Source organism: Paracoccidioides brasiliensis (genome assembly GCF_000150735.1).
Source record: "Paracoccidioides brasiliensis Pb18 unplaced genomic scaffold supercont2.5, whole genome shotgun sequence".
Classification (NCBI taxonomy): domain Eukaryota; kingdom Fungi; phylum Ascomycota; class Eurotiomycetes; order Onygenales; family Ajellomycetaceae; genus Paracoccidioides; species Paracoccidioides brasiliensis.
The window spans coordinates 1,086,545-1,101,468 of NW_011371362.1; the positions used below are offsets into that span (position 1 = coordinate 1,086,545).

General features: G+C 47.5%; 7 protein-coding genes across 7 annotated transcripts; 4 read left to right on the plus strand and 3 right to left on the minus strand.

Moving 5' to 3' along the window:
- Positions 1 to 2,042: 2,042 nt before the first annotated feature.
- Positions 2,043 to 6,039, minus strand: PADG_04811 (uncharacterized protein; the record flags this gene model as incomplete). The annotated part of the gene is made up of 3 exons (XM_010761848.1): positions 2,043 to 3,602; positions 3,727 to 4,510; positions 4,586 to 6,039. 3 exons carry the CDS (start codon positions 6,037 to 6,039, stop codon positions 2,043 to 2,045), a joined length of 3,798 nt encoding a protein of 1,265 aa, XP_010760150.1.
- A 2,858-nt stretch (positions 6,040 to 8,897) lies between these two features.
- On the plus strand, positions 8,898 to 10,454 carry PADG_04813 (uncharacterized protein; the record flags this gene model as incomplete). Its single annotated transcript, XM_010762089.1, has 1 exon — positions 8,898 to 10,454. The coding sequence occupies one exon, from the start codon at positions 8,898 to 8,900 to the stop codon at positions 10,452 to 10,454; it is 1,557 nt and encodes a 518-aa protein (XP_010760391.1).
- Positions 10,455 to 10,991: 537 nt separating this feature from the next.
- Positions 10,992 to 11,351, minus strand: PADG_11827 (uncharacterized protein; the record flags this gene model as incomplete). Its single annotated transcript, XM_010762244.1, has 2 exons — positions 10,992 to 11,225; positions 11,271 to 11,351. The coding sequence occupies 2 exons, from the start codon at positions 11,349 to 11,351 to the stop codon at positions 10,992 to 10,994; spliced, it is 315 nt and encodes a 104-aa protein (XP_010760546.1).
- Positions 11,352 to 11,405: 54 nt separating this feature from the next.
- PADG_11828 (uncharacterized protein) lies at positions 11,406 to 12,075 on the minus strand (the record flags this gene model as incomplete). Its single annotated transcript, XM_010762245.1, has 2 exons — positions 11,406 to 11,822; positions 11,848 to 12,075. 2 exons carry the CDS (start codon positions 12,073 to 12,075, stop codon positions 11,406 to 11,408), a joined length of 645 nt encoding a protein of 214 aa, XP_010760547.1.
- Positions 12,076 to 12,498: 423 nt separating this feature from the next.
- On the plus strand, positions 12,499 to 13,127 carry PADG_11829 (uncharacterized protein; the record flags this gene model as incomplete). The annotated part of the gene is made up of 2 exons (XM_010762246.1): positions 12,499 to 12,636; positions 12,915 to 13,127. The coding sequence occupies 2 exons, from the start codon at positions 12,499 to 12,501 to the stop codon at positions 13,125 to 13,127; spliced, it is 351 nt and encodes a 116-aa protein (XP_010760548.1).
- A 2-nt stretch (positions 13,128 to 13,129) lies between these two features.
- Positions 13,130 to 13,447, plus strand: PADG_11830 (uncharacterized protein; the record flags this gene model as incomplete). Its single annotated transcript, XM_010762247.1, has 1 exon — positions 13,130 to 13,447. One exon carries the CDS (start codon positions 13,130 to 13,132, stop codon positions 13,445 to 13,447), a length of 318 nt encoding a protein of 105 aa, XP_010760549.1.
- A 937-nt stretch (positions 13,448 to 14,384) lies between these two features.
- PADG_11831 (uncharacterized protein) lies at positions 14,385 to 14,711 on the plus strand (the record flags this gene model as incomplete). Its single annotated transcript, XM_010762248.1, has 1 exon — positions 14,385 to 14,711. One exon carries the CDS (start codon positions 14,385 to 14,387, stop codon positions 14,709 to 14,711), a length of 327 nt encoding a protein of 108 aa, XP_010760550.1.
- Positions 14,712 to 14,924: the final 213 nt, after the last annotated feature.

Consider the following 14,924-nt stretch of genomic DNA (forward strand, 5'->3'; position numbering starts at 1 on the left):
TGTAATGAAAATACTCTGAAGAAAAGGAAAAATGGAAAAGCCAGCTTATGTATACTCAGAACCTTGCAAGCTAAAGATGGAAAAATTAAAAGAGTAATATGCTAAAAATTTTACGTGGTAATGATATTAGTGACTGGAGATAAGCAAGAGCGAGAAAGGGAGTCTTGGAGGTTCGCCAATGGACGGAAAACAAAATCCATAATATTACACGTACAAACCAACAGAAAAAATCATGTCGACGAGATTTTGAATGGATGGCTGGGAAGGATGATAAAAGGGGAAGAAATATTTTTTGGAAACAGACAAATCTTCTGTGTTCCAATTTCTCCCCGTTATATCATGTTTGTTAATTTTGTGACTTATTTGTTTTTCATGTTGCCCTGATATTTAGTTTGTCTTTTCAAAGTAGTTTAGACATCCCTAAAAGCATCTATTCTATCTTAACACCTTATCAGCGGACTTCATTTCCAAGGTTTGTTCTTCGCAATGTCCCCTGAAGTTGCTTGTTTGTTTTCTCTTCTGAACAACTGAATGGGTGGAAGGGAGGACAGAAATTTGTACTAAAAAGTTTCTTATATTTGTGTATTTACCGTATATTCAAAGGTTTATGTTGAATGAAGTACTCCCACTTCACCACTACCAACCATGGACACCTATATTTAATTGTAAACGCGAAATACGTCGAGTTCTCTGATAGAAAGCAAGACGGATAGGAGTCCTCGGATTGACAGGGGGAGTGTGTTTACCCGGGTCCTCTTTTCCCCTTCTGTTTATTTTTGTCGGGAGGGTTTAGAAAGGAAAGGAAATAATAACATGTTATTACTGAACCCCCTCTCTAGCTTGCAAAAATTCCCTGCCTCTTTTCATAGATAGGTATTACGGATGTCCATGTCCAATGTATATAACAGCTGATATAAGCTCATCATGCACGCGCCCAAGGGAAAAAGAAGGTTGGAGAAGAAGCATACATTCACGCTCCTCTGGGTTTCTTTTACACTCTGATTCATATATGTAAATATTAGACTCCCCTTCTGATAGAACCAGTCGTGAAGTGGATAAACTGCAGCTGCTTCTAGTAGAGCACGAATGGTTCTCTGAAAGAGCGTGTGGCTTTCAATTGTCTGGAAGAATATCCGTAATAGACGAGGATTCTTCCAAATAAAATCTAGTGAAGGAGTCTAAACGGTGTTATTTTGACAGAGAGAAGAAAAATATCTCTTGAAAAGGTTGGAAAACAACAAATGGGAAAACCACTGCAAATAATTCTCCTTGGGAAACATACCAAATTCCACAGGTGATTGCTCCATTCAATTCTTTATCACCCAAAAGAAACAAAACCGAAAGGAAAATGAATAGGTGTAAGTCAATGGAAGAGGGTAGGTGGTGTAGACGCGCAGCGTGAGGAAGAAAGGGGGTATGAAACAGGGAGTGGAAGAAAGGTTGTGATTACAAAAGACATACAAAACGGGGGAGTGGCTGCATGCGCAAAGATATCTATCGTCAACAGATGTAAACATCTAGAAGAGGGAAATTCATGTGGTGAAGTGAGAATGGGGGAGAAACAGGGCAACAGAATACAGACTTCTACGATTAATGGATTGCCGGAATAATTGGAACAGGGGTGAGTACCTGCGCATCGGGGGATGAAGGGAAAAGACAGAAGCTAAATATAGGGGTATAGGGGAGGATAAAGCTATAATGGGGGGAGGATTAAAAGGCGGCTAACAAAAGTTCTGGGGAAGCAGAAATTAAAAGGTTACATGATAGAGGGGGGGTGTAACAGAGTTTTGTGGAATCTAATCATAATCGTGACCTACAGTACCCACATTCCACACTAACGATGCCGTGTAAGGAGAGGCGTAACGCCGTAGTCATTGGATAGATTGAGGACAACTGTCGAGGAAAATTTCGTAGAGCAAAACACACCAACCGATAGGCTTCTTGTTAGGTGGTGAACACAAGAAGTTAGAAGTAAATTAACGCCGTGACCACAGACAGCATTCAATACAGCAAGTCCAAGTCTAATTCTCCGAAACACCCTATCAGACCAAAATCGTTAGCAAGTAGTTCCGCTTCATCAACGTCAAAATCCAGCCCAAGGAGATAACATAAGAAAAAACAGAAGAAAAGAAACCTACAAAAAGAAACGCAAGCTCGCGTGTTGCTAGGCGTCCAATTCTCTGACTAGCACCCTCATCCAGCGCCCCTTCAATCAAAGCCCGCTTCTTTTCCTGCAGGTCAAGTATACGATCTTCAACCGTATTCTTGACAAGAATTCGATGAACTACAACCGGCCGCACCTGGCCAATGCGATGAGCTCGATCAATCGCCTGCTCCTCAATGTACGGGTTCCAGAAGGGGTCAAAGATAATAACCTGCGAAGCGGCCACAAGGTTTAGACCTGCATTACCCGCCTTGAGGGACACGAGCATGATCGTACAGTCTTTGCTGTCTGTGAACTTCATGACGGCTTCGTTTCGCTGGTTAGGGTTCATGCTGCCGTCATATCGGCGATAGCCCCATCCTTTTCGCAGGATAGGAACTTCGAGAAGGTCAAGCAGGGACGTGAACTGGCTGAATATAATGGTTTTCTCGGGCTTGTCATCGCCAGTCGGAATGCGGGATTGAATATCATGGAGAATCTCCATTGTTTTCTCGATCTTAGCGCTCGTCTCCCAATTTTCGGTCAGGTGACGAAGATACTCCCGTTTCCCTTCGGTGCTTTTCGTGGCTTCTTTCTTCAGCTGTGGGAGTGACTTTCTGGCTTTTTCAATAACCTTGCCCTTGCCCTTTCGATCCTGTTTATGGTCTTTTGGTTTTCCGGGGGGAGGGTTTGAATCATCGGCATCATCGTCAGCAAGAAAGTCAGCCAGACTGTCAGTATCTGCCTCAGCATCTTCAGCATCTTGGCCGTCCTCTACAGCTGCCTCCTCGGGCTCTGAGTAAAAGACTTTCTTAAAAGAGACATAATCAGTGACCTTTTTCGTGTTGACCATTCCACGGCAACTAGGGCACTTAATGATAAGAGAGCCCTCGTCTCCTTGCATCAGCCTTTGAGAAGGATCAGATATTCTAGCAAAACACTCAGCACAGGTACTATGGCCACAAGGGAAAAAGATAACTGCATTTTCCACCACATCGATGCACACGGGGCACTCCGAGGTTTCGTTCTCCTTAAGACGCGCGACAACATTTGGCGGAAACTCTTTCGCATTTGCAACCATATCAATTCCTTCGGTGTCGGGGCCATTGAGATCGACTCCAAAATCAGTCATCAAGTGAGGATGACAACATGCCTGTCGCAGCCGCAGTAGCAAAACGAGAACGTTGGAGTAATTACGGCCAACTGCATTCGCGCGAAGATATCTGTTAAACTGAAGCTGGGTTTGGGATTCCAGGGCTCTGTAAAGTGTCTGTTCGTCTTCGCTGAAAACGGCATATGTCTTCTCAGTGGTACGCGGGGGCAGCTGCAGAATCTGCTTGCCATCGATCTTCGATCTTTTAGTCCGACGCAAAAGTATAGCTTTCAACAGAGCTTGAAGCTTCTCCATGGCCCGATTCTGAAGATGTTCAACCCCACTTTTCAAGGGCCTCGCAAATATCTGTTTTATGTCATCGTTAGCAAACCTCAAAGTACCATTTGTTTGGTTAATTAAAAATAAAAAAATAAAAAAAAATAAAAAAAAGAGGGGGGGGAAGTTAAGGGGGATGGAGGGAACTACTCACAGTATTAAAAGTTTCGATATTATGGTACGGCTTGATTCTCAAAAATTTAATCAGAGAGAAGAGCTCCAACACATTGTTCATCATAGGGGTGCCACTCATACACCACCTGTATATCGAGTGCAATTGGTAGCACGCCCGGGCGGACTTGGTGTCTTTGTTTTTGATGCATTGCGCCTCATCTAGAATCACACGATACCACTTAGACGCTTCCCCAAGAAGGGGCAAATTAACCGCATCAGCAGGGAGATTTTGGTAAGTATGTGGATTATCGATTTTAATCCTGTCCGCAAACTCCTTTCGTTTAAACTCTGCCGCTAGAGTCCCATAAGTGGTCAGGACAACATCGTACGTTTTCAGAGTGCTGTACGGCACGTTACGTTTGCCGTTATGCAGGACAAATACTTTTAGTTGATGTCTTGGTTTGATCATCCGTTCGATTTCACGTTTCCATTGTTGAACTAGGGCAACAGGCGCAATTATGAGATTCGTTTTCCATTCCGGTCTCTCTGAGGGTCGAGAAACAATGAGTGCCAATGCTTGTATGGTTTTCCCCAGGCCCATGTCATCGGCCAAAATGCCACCTTTATTAGAACCTTCTTCCATGGATTTCATCCACGTTAAACCAAGCTTCTGATGTTCCATCAACGTGCATTGCAGGGCTGCCGGCGTGCCTTCTCGATTTACATCAAGGTCCTCGTCGGGTCGAATATTCTCCAAGAGCTTTTTCAATTCGTCCATTGTAGTTTTGGGCGTTATCTGATCGTAAAGCCTTGAATTCATGTTACTGTAAGACGGTCAGCTTCGTAAATTTCGAACTGCCAAAACTTGCCAAAAGGCAACATAAGATCGATCTACGTACCTTACACTCATGCCAGATGTCTCAAGCTCCCAGGCTGTTCTGGAAATTAAGTTGGCAATTTCGTCGTTCAACGAAAAATCACCGTTGTAAGAGTTTGAATATCCATTTAAACTTGAACTTGGTGTATGGTTTGTGGCATCATATCTATTCAGGCGACTGTTAGGTAAAAGGTCGTAGGGCGATTTTCCGAAAGAGAACGAATGTGGTAATCCCATTAGATTGTCGAGGGATGGATATCCCAAACCCTCACCTTGGGTTTTGGGGGAATTACAAGATGTTGTTTCTCTTGTATTTGGCTTCGGCCAGAGTCCCCTCGCACTTGTACGTGTGGGTTGCTGAATTCGATTATATGGAGTTGAACGCCCCGCATGAATAGGATTGGATTCTGGGAGAATCTCTTCGATGTCGCTGTCACTGCTTATTTCGACATAATCGTTGTTAAGCTTAGATGACTGTGCAGGTTTGTTCTCACGTACAGGAAAGAATCCTGCTTTGCTGAAAACAGATTTATCGGCTGAAGTTCCATCTCTGGATGGGTTTCCTCCAATGGCGGAAGACCCAAATGGGGAATGAATTGACGTGGATCCCAGTTGTGATGTGCTGCTGCTTGGAGAATCGAACCTGCTGGGATTGGGAGATTCATTCCACATCTGCTGCAATTTCCTAGCATATTCCTCATCCTCACGTTCTTGCTCCCTCTTTCTTCTAAGCCACTTCTCAGCCTCCCGCTGTTCACGTTCTATCTCAGCAAAGTCATCGTCACTTCCAGAGAGTGCGAAGATCTGGCGTATATCTATCTTGTCCGGGTTGGTCGGTGGGGAGGAGCCTGTAGAATCTGGAGAGGGAGTAAGTTTTCGAAGTTTAGATTCAGGAATTCCACTTGTAGACGCGCCAGCATTGGCTGAAGTTCGAGGGCGTTTACGAGTTTGCGGAGGTGACAAAACGAGATCCCGTGGATTCTCATCTCTCTCTGTAATTGAGACTTGTCCATGAGAATTGCCTGAGACGTTGGAGCCTCGTGATGGGGGGATATCATTGTCACTATCCATTGGTACCATCAAATCCAGGTTTCTTCTATCTTGGTCCTGTGTGCTCGTGTGGGATGGGGTATTTTCGTTTGACCTAGCAGAAGACCAAGAGTCGGGGGAGTCGAGGGATGTCAAGTCATCTGCCATTTCAATGAGCCTGTGTTGAATCATAGCCAGTTCTGAGTCTGCAGAAGATGCAGATGATGGACGATTGGTATCTTCTGCGACTACTCGTGGCAGATCTTTCTCCAGCACATTCTCGGTAAGGGGCTGGGATAAATCCTCATCTCGAGACGAATCTGGAGACTTTACAATGTCACCGTTAAAGTTTTGTAATATATTTTCAGTCTCGATGTCTATGGGCGTCGAATCATTAGGGGGTCTTGCGTGCATGGTGCAGGAGCCGGGAGGGGGATGGGCGGCCATGGAGGCACCTATAAGAGATGGATATCGCTGAAAGTTCGAAACAAGTTCGGAACACGAAATTAGCAAAATGCAATGGTTTTGCAATGGCTTTAATTATGAGACAGGAATAAGGCAGATTGATGCAACCTGACCGGAACTTGCCTTCGGAACACCTTTCGGAGCCCGTCTTGAGTGGGCGGAGGGGTGAGAAAACGGAGAGCCGCGTACAACACTCAAGTTGCCTTTTGGGCATCAACCTTCATGAGGCTTAACGGGAGAAGAAGTGTGCCAGGAGGGGTGACCACCACTGGAACACCCGGGGTGTGACGGTCAATTTGAGCCTTGCAGCAGGCAGAATGCGGGGGAGTGGATGTTCGACAAGAACTTTGTCGCTGCGAAGTCGGTGGCCGTCAAGGTGCTGTGACTCGAGAACAAACTTCCCGCCAGCGCGTGCCCTTGAGTTTTTGGCCCAAGTATTTATAACCGGCCGAAAATATTTGTGTTGCGGCACAACCGTTAGGCGCAGCGCTGTGAATTTATCTACAGCTTCTATTCCTTCTTACTTGTTCACCCTCAGGGCGCACCCAATTCCCATCTCTGCCGATTTAATGGAATCGTTTAGATTTCCTGTTGGTTCCATATTAATTTTTTGACACCCTGCTACTCATCGCTTAGTCATCTAGTTTTCTCTAGGAGAGCCTTGTAATTAATCGACGGACATTCTTCAACTCAAGACTAAACAGAGCCTTGTTGTTTGGAGGGGTTGGAAGAATCGGCAACCTTGGAACAAATTGGTACCTTCGAGCTGCTCTATACAAAGGACATGTGCCTGTCCAAGGGTGCCCCTTTTGATCAGGGGACCCATGGATGGGTTCTTTGCCATTTGTTTGATGGACCAGTGGGTGTAGCTATGAAAGAGGCAAACCCATAGTTACCGACGCAATGAGAGGGATGGATAGAAGTGTTGAATGCAGTCCTTCTCGAATATCTATTCTGTTGAACAGCTAGCAGATGCACAATTGCTACTGATCCATATTCAAACAATCCAAACAAAAAAATATGGTGAACGTTGGCTGCTACCAGCCCTTTCGACACGGACAATCACAGAATTACACGGACATTCGTGGATTTTATTCACTGTGACATCTAACCAGTCTAGGCACTTCCCATGGAGCATTGCCAATGGGCCTACCGATCAATCAATGGAACCTTTTCTCAAATTTTCTTTGGACTTTTGGACAATGCGACGGGCGCGTATCGCAACAGACGACTCTAGAACGCGACGTTGCTTGCCGTCATCCAGAGTCCATTGCCACTGCGGAGCATATGAGTGGTAGCTCTGCAGTTGGCCAGATTTTCAACTTGGATCCCCTCGCGTACACACCAAACAAATGAATAATCGTCTCCTTGGGAGGCGGATGAAACCAGGCCTTCATCCAAGTTGGCGAGATAAATTTTGCATTTTTGCATTATTCATCTATGAGTGTTTGGCATTGGTTGTAGCCTAGGCCCTGCGAGATGCAACGTTGAAGCCCCCTCATTCCCCCTGTGCAGTGTTCTCGAAGTTGTTAGATCGGATCACGAACCTCCTGCATGCACTTCTTCCAAAGTTCTCAACCGCGGACATTCCACCCCATCATTCCCGCGGTGTACGCGATGTCGCGCGTTTAATTCACGTCAAGGGGAACGCGTACGGGTCTTAAAATTGCCAAGGGTCTTCGCGAGACGCCATTTGCTCATTCGCGGTTGGTTTGGTTCGAAATAGGTTGAAGTATGTCCAGGATACGACATCCAGGGCGTACGCCCCTTGCTCTCTCTGGTTAGCATGCCCTGGTTGGGCATAGTGCAGAAAGAAAGGGATTTGTTTCTGCCGAAACGCCAAGGCATTGTTTCTCAGCCACTCAGCGTGCTGATGTCGTGGTGAACCTCCCACAGCACGAAACCCGGAGTAATCCAGCGGCTGGTGAGGGGCTAAGGTCTCGAAGGAGCTGGGATGCTGCCATACCGGGACCCCAGACCTCAAAAGCAACCCGCTACTTACCTACGGCCACTCATCGCGTCGGGATGTCTGTTCACGACCGTTCCAATCTCGCGATTATCGACTATCTTCTGCAGAACGGTTGAACGGTTCTTCTGGCTTTTTTCTTAGACCGCTCTTCTCAGCGAACAAATTTGTTTTTGCTCCAGTAAAGTGACTCACGCTATCGATGTGACACGAGAAGAGAGGAGCAGCAAAAAGCAAGGACGATATTCTCTAGTCTTTTGGCGCGGTCTTCTACTGCTGTCGGGTTGCTTGGGCATCCCGGGCGCAAAATGGAAACCGATCCTTTGGCCGATGGACCCTATATTATCTGGTTTGTCCCGGTTTCTCAGTCCCTATTTTTGTTTCAATATGTTTTGAAACATTTTGCGCTGTGTAGCATACAGTGAGACACCTCCTTAGGCAATTTTGGGCACTCTCCTCTCCTTTTTGACCGCACAAAAGCCCAATATTCGAAGTATCTGGCATACTTCTTATCGTCACTACAGTTTTCTAAATATTTTTTCATTCTATTTTCTACATAACATACACTTATCCATGGACATAAATATATTTATTTACAGAGACCACAAGTTAACCAGCATCTATTTGATCTCAAACAGAGCAGAGCTCTTGTTCCAGATATCTGTATGCGAAATACGGTCCTTTTTCTCGTAATTTTATTTGGTTTCTCCCATCCATATCCATCATTCAATTGGCACAAATCATCCATTCCCTCATCCCTCATTCGTCATTTTGGACGAGGTCATGACTGACAAAGCATCTCAAGAACGGGTTGTATCTGGAATCGGCTGTCTAGCCGCTATGATCAATAACAATCACCACTATAATACCAAGCATGGCGTCCGCAACCGCCTTCTTCCAATTCTGGTGGACAGATCTGACACGAGATGCCTTTCTCGACTGCCTGCCAAAAGAAGATCTTTTATCCATGCGACTGGTGTGTCATGACTTCTCCCAACGCACAGCCCCTGTGCTCTTCAAAGAAGTCGAAGTCTCGTTCCGAAATGGCACCTTTACCCGTCCAGCACGCATGGCCGCTCTGGAACGCATTGGAACCTACATCAAAACTCTTAAATTTAATATCCCTCACACCCCGGAAACCTTTCTTCCACCTCTGGTACACCCCGTCACAGGACAGGAACAAACCTTCGTTTACGAACCACAAATATTTCCTTCTTGCCCCGCGGCATCCAGACTCAGTTTCCCCCGATATGGCACCTGGGAAATGACGGAACTGTTAACAAAACAGTACCCACCGCTATTCCACGCGGTAGCGAATGTCCCCTCGTTCATTCGCGCATTCAACGCCATGACTTCACTACGACACCTCAAAGTGTCATGCGACGGCCAAGCGGCTGGGCACCGCTACCGGCGCAGCGTAGTAGACTACGCCCTTATATCCCTACGCATAGCAATTGAACAGACACCTCTAAAATCACTCGAGACACTCACCCTCCAGCCCATACACCCAGGCGCAGTTCTCTACCTCCGGCCAAACCTGGGCTTCGGCGCATCACCCGGGGCACGTAAACGGTGGTCGCAAATTCGCAACCTATCAATAGAAATGGACAGTTTTCCATACGACGACGACAACATCATCAATATCAACTCTACCACCACCACCACCGCTTCCTCCTCCTCCCGTTCCTCCAACCACTCGAAGAACAGCAACAGCACAAAGAGACCCCAAGACCACCTAAAACTCCTCCACTCCTACCTCCAATCCTTCCCAAACCTCACCCGCTTCACCTTTCGCTGGCGCGGCCAGCAAGGCCCCTGCCCCCTCTCCCTTCCCACAGAACCCTGCCTCCAACCCACCGCCACCGAACCCTCCACAACCCTTTGCCCCACCCGCTTTCCAGCACCCCCGCAACCCCTCAAATTCCCCTCCCTGCAATACGCAGAGGTTGAAAACGCCTTCCTAGACGCCAGCCAGGTATCCATCTTTATCCTCGAGCACCGGCGCACGGTGCGCGAGTTTAACTTTGAGAACACGACGTTGCGGACGGGGAATTGGGATGAAGCGCTTGCGCCGCTGACGAGGATTTCGGGGAGTGAGGGGTGGAAGGAGAAGCAGAGGGAGGAGATGGAGGTGCCGATAATGCTTATGTTGGGACCGGTGGGGTTTGGAACGGGGAGGAGTCAGGTGCAGAAGGTGAGGTGGGAGGAGGAGAGGAGTAAGGATCGGTTGAAGAATTTTAGGGCGTATGGTGATGCTGGTAGTGGTGGTGGTGGTAGTGGTGGTGGTGGTGGTGGTGGGGGGGGAGGAGGTAGCGGGAATGGGAGTAGTAGTCACTTCCAGCGGGCGAGTTTGAGGACGAGAGATATGTTTTGGGGTAGACAGGAGCATGTGCGGAAATTTTGGAAATCGTCTGTTTTTAGTTGGCGGTAACCAAATGGTCGATCGGCGTGTGTGTGTTTTCTCGTTATATTATGGTTTTGGGCAGGATTGGGATTGGATTATGTCTTGACCAAGCCAAACGATTCATATCCTTCTCTTTCTTCTTCTTCTTCTTCTTCTTCCTCCTCCTCCTCCTCCTACAATTCTCTCACTCGTTTGTTCCTTTCTTGCCTATCTCTTTCTTTCTGGAGGATGGTCTGCGGAGTTTTACTGGGGAAGGGTATCGGGGACTGGGAGAGTATCAGGGATTCAACCAAAAAAACAATATTAGGGAAAAAAGTTGGAATTAGCATGGGATCGGACGGGGCGGGGATCTTTTGGAGCATCAACGAAGGTTTATGAACGCCATGATTCTTATACGAAGCGACGCTTCCTTTCTTTCATTTTTATATATTTCATTTCCTTTAGTTTTTATATTTATATTTTCCATTTCTTCTCCTTTTTATTAGCGCCTTGAGATGCGAACTGCTGCATTTCATAGTTTGCACTGCCAAAATTTTCACAGCCCGACACGAGAGCGACTGCGTCCTAAGATGTGAACAGCTGCATTTCGTCGTTTACATTGCCAGGGTCGTTGAAGTCCGAACCGTGGGGGACGATCCGACAGGCGAAGCAGTTGAAGTCTAAATTGTGAGGGACAGCCTGAGGTACAAATTCTTGTCTCGCGTTATTCGAACCGAAGCCATCAGACATAGAATTTGGAGAGGGCGGGAATGTTGGGGGTAACGGATTCCTGCGCTCTACAAGCTGCCGCTGACACCCCTGCTCGCTCGAAGCATCAGACTTTGGGAAGAGATCTCAATTTACAGCCACGAGTGTAATGGATGACGGGCGTAGAGATGAACGGGCGACTGGATTGACGGGTGACCACATCTCAATCAAAACCATGTGTTGTCAACTATAGTAGTAGTACTCTTTATTTGCAAGTTTTTGCGGCCGTTATCAAAATAGAATTCGTCTCGCGGCTGCTATTCCCAAGATATCCCATTTACGGGGCGCAGTGAGATCCATCCATTTCTGCCAATCGCCCGTCTGGCAAGCGGGCCTCATGATCTGCCCATACTCCCAATAATCAGGGTACCAGCCGGCATACTCCCAGTCGAGGATGCCGGTAATGCGATAATGGTCATCAACCATGATGTTCCGTGGGGCAATGTCAGCGTGCGTAAAAACTGTATGGGATGATTGAGGGAGCATGTCTGGTAGCTCATATTTATGTCGCAGACCACCAAAATGAAGGTAGCGGTGGTATATTCGGGCTCTGATGTCTTCGTCTGTGTATAAGGGGGTTCCACAGCAGTCCAAGTTTGCTACCAGCTTCATGGCTTCAACCTCAAAGCGCCTTACAGCTGTTCCGCCCTTGGAAACATATGAACAATCTCACCCAAGAACCAACCAACCGCCTTGCTTGCTCAGAACAGTAATCACATCCCCCTCTAATGGCGGTTGTTTCTTCACAATCAGGCGTAATTTTGAAGAGTGTTTGATCCAGCTTGAGATAAGTCTCGCCCACATGGATATTTTCATGTGCAAATAGAACGCCATCCTCAAGGTTGTGTGTGCTTTCTGATTTGGACACTATTAGGGCCGGGATTGAGGCGTTGGACGCCATGGCTTCGGTTTCTCGGGCTTGGTTTCCGCAGATGATGTGGAAAGAGAATTATCCTTCGTCGCATGCTTTAAAACAGTTGACCCCCATCAACGAATATGTTGCGAGCGACTTGAACAACCGGCGGAACCAGGCTCGAGTTGGGAATATTTTGTTTCCCCGTCCCAGCCAACCACCAGCAGGACGACATGCCAGGCCACGGCGCGAAAATTCGTTCAGTTCATGCGCATCTCAGTGCATGAATATTGCCTAGAATTAGTTCCGAGATCAGGATAACATTGACTGAATATAGTTACCTGACCGCCGACGTCCATGTCCAGCTGGGTTCTCGGAATGCGACGAAATTCATGCATGCGATGCAGCCAGAAATGGTGGAAATCCATTCCACCAAGATAGGTGCGCTTGATTGACTCATGACTCTCTGTAATGAAACGTGCGGGGGCTCTGGCGCCTGCTGATGCTGAGGTACGGACCAGCAGCCTACACAATGCTCCCATACTCCTCACAGATAGCAAGAGCACATATCGGTGGCTTTCAAGATCCCTCAACTCATTGGCTGCGAACGTATATTCTGAAATGAGTTGAGGGCGCCTATACTCCCTAACCTTATCAATCCTGCCACGATGATGAGCGGAGGAATACAGATATAGGGGGACCGAGAATGGCCTCCGATTTAGTCCCTTCGCAGGTGCAAAATTTCCAACGTTCATCTTAAAGATTACACAGATATATATCCAAGGCTTTAAAATATTTCCTCAAAGTGTGTGGCCCTTTAACCGCATCCATATCATGAATATTTGTGTCTTTGTGCTATTACAAGATGAGTAACTATCCACCCCCAGGCAGGTACTCCTTTCAAGTCTGTCGGCTTTTCTGAATATTGCGTGTTCAACGGCCGTGAGTTCAGCTGCAAAAGGGGGACGCAACAATGGATTGAATCTGAGGAACTTGAAGGCAACTTGCCTACACTAGACCGTGCACTGCGCCTTCTTGCTTATCCAGCAGAAGCAAGTCGACAGCGAACCCCAGCATTGGTCACTCTTTGTCGCCCGTGAAAATGAACCTTGCCCAGTTTACCAAGTCAAAGGAGATGCTGACTGAATGCATGAGCTATCAACCTTCGCCCAGTCCAACCAACATTCTCCAGTCAGTGTCTTTCTCAAATGCATGCAACATTGCCGTCATCACGGACGCCCAGGCGCTCATTGTAAAACAGGTGGCTGAGAACAAACCCCCTCTGAGAGCAGTAAGTCAACAGGCTGTTGTGGAAAATTGTCAAGGCTGGACCGTCCGAGTGATTGCTAAACTTGTGGCCAGAGGTGTTGTGGACAGTGCTAGGCTCGAGATGGCTAGGTCCATGGTCCAACCAATCTGAGGAGATGCCGATGGGAGATCCCTATTTCTATTGTGGTGATTCTGGGATTTACCTTCATCCAGGAATTGGGTGTTGATTGTTGTATTGCAAGTATCTGTGAGCCTTTTTTTCAGGTCAGCAGGGAACATGATTGGACTTTTAGTTGTGGAGCAAATGTATTAAGTCCTTTTTTTAAGACACCATGTTATTAACAATCACCCCATTAGTGGATGGTGAATCAATGGTCGATATTGCCAGATATAGAGAACAAGAAATGTGTGCCTCAGTGTGGTCTTTTGGTATCTGATGACCTGGTCGAGGCACTCCGGGTTTAAAGGCTTCCAATTGAACTCAGCAGCGATCCAGATGTTCAGTTCGGCCTGGCATATTAACTTGGCCAACATTTAGCCAGCTACCTCTTTTCCAGATCCGGGGAATATGAAATATAAATACTCACTGTGCCTGTGCCATCCTGAAACAAAATCTGGCTATCATCTCACGAATCGTAGGTCCAGCCCTTCTCCAAGGAGAACAGAGCGTAGAGTCTCGCTCATGTTGACGGTCTGAATAGTTAACTTAGAAGGTTAGTTCTTCTCGTGCCAGCATCGCCGTTTTATCTTCGGGAAACAACTCCCCGTTGACATTCTGTCCTGTAGCCATCCACCCTGAGGCCGGAGGGTGCGGCCGTAACTAAGTCAGTTGTTGATCCTCGACAGCCTTTTGACTCAGTTTCCTGAATAGTGGTGGATTCATTCACGAGACCGTGCTTTTCGCGATTATAGTCAACTCTGTAAGGATATAGCCTACAGCAAGGGGAGAATTATCTCAAGCAATCAGTCACTAGCCATACTACGTCTATGTAACATTCTCTGGATGCTACGTTCTGCAGATGCGATCTGCATCTTATGGACACAGACGGGGATCGTGTACGCTCAGGGTATGACTCTTGAATTCCATGATGGATGGTGGAGTGAAGGTGACACCCTGTACTTTGCAGATCCCACAGTGCTTTTGTCCGGAGGAGTATACCTTCGCGGTGGACGCTCTCGATATGGTTCCAGAACTTGTTCGTGCGCTCCCGGATACCGGACCTTCATCCGCTACCCCCAAGGCAACGAGACAACAGCGACGCAGAATGGGCACTGCTTTTCGTCCAGCTTCGCCGGAATGGATTCTTTCGCCCGCACGGTGTCTAGGGGCGGGTCAGGTTGGAGATCTCGCTGGTAGGGCCGCTGTTTCTTGTGACGGCCCCCACGCTGAACCTCCTTCCGACACTGCAGCTTGAACCAGACGATGATGCACGCACACCGGCGCACGAACTGCTCATCCTCAGTCAGTCCCCGAGTGCCAGCGCACGTTAGTTCGACGACCCGTCTCCGTTCCGAGATCTGAAGCGGTGGCGGGGCCGGACACTCATCCAGAGACTCACCGCCCGCGCCGTTGCGGAGTCGCTGGTTGAATCGCTCCGTATCAGCATGCCAGAAGTGCCACCGCCTCT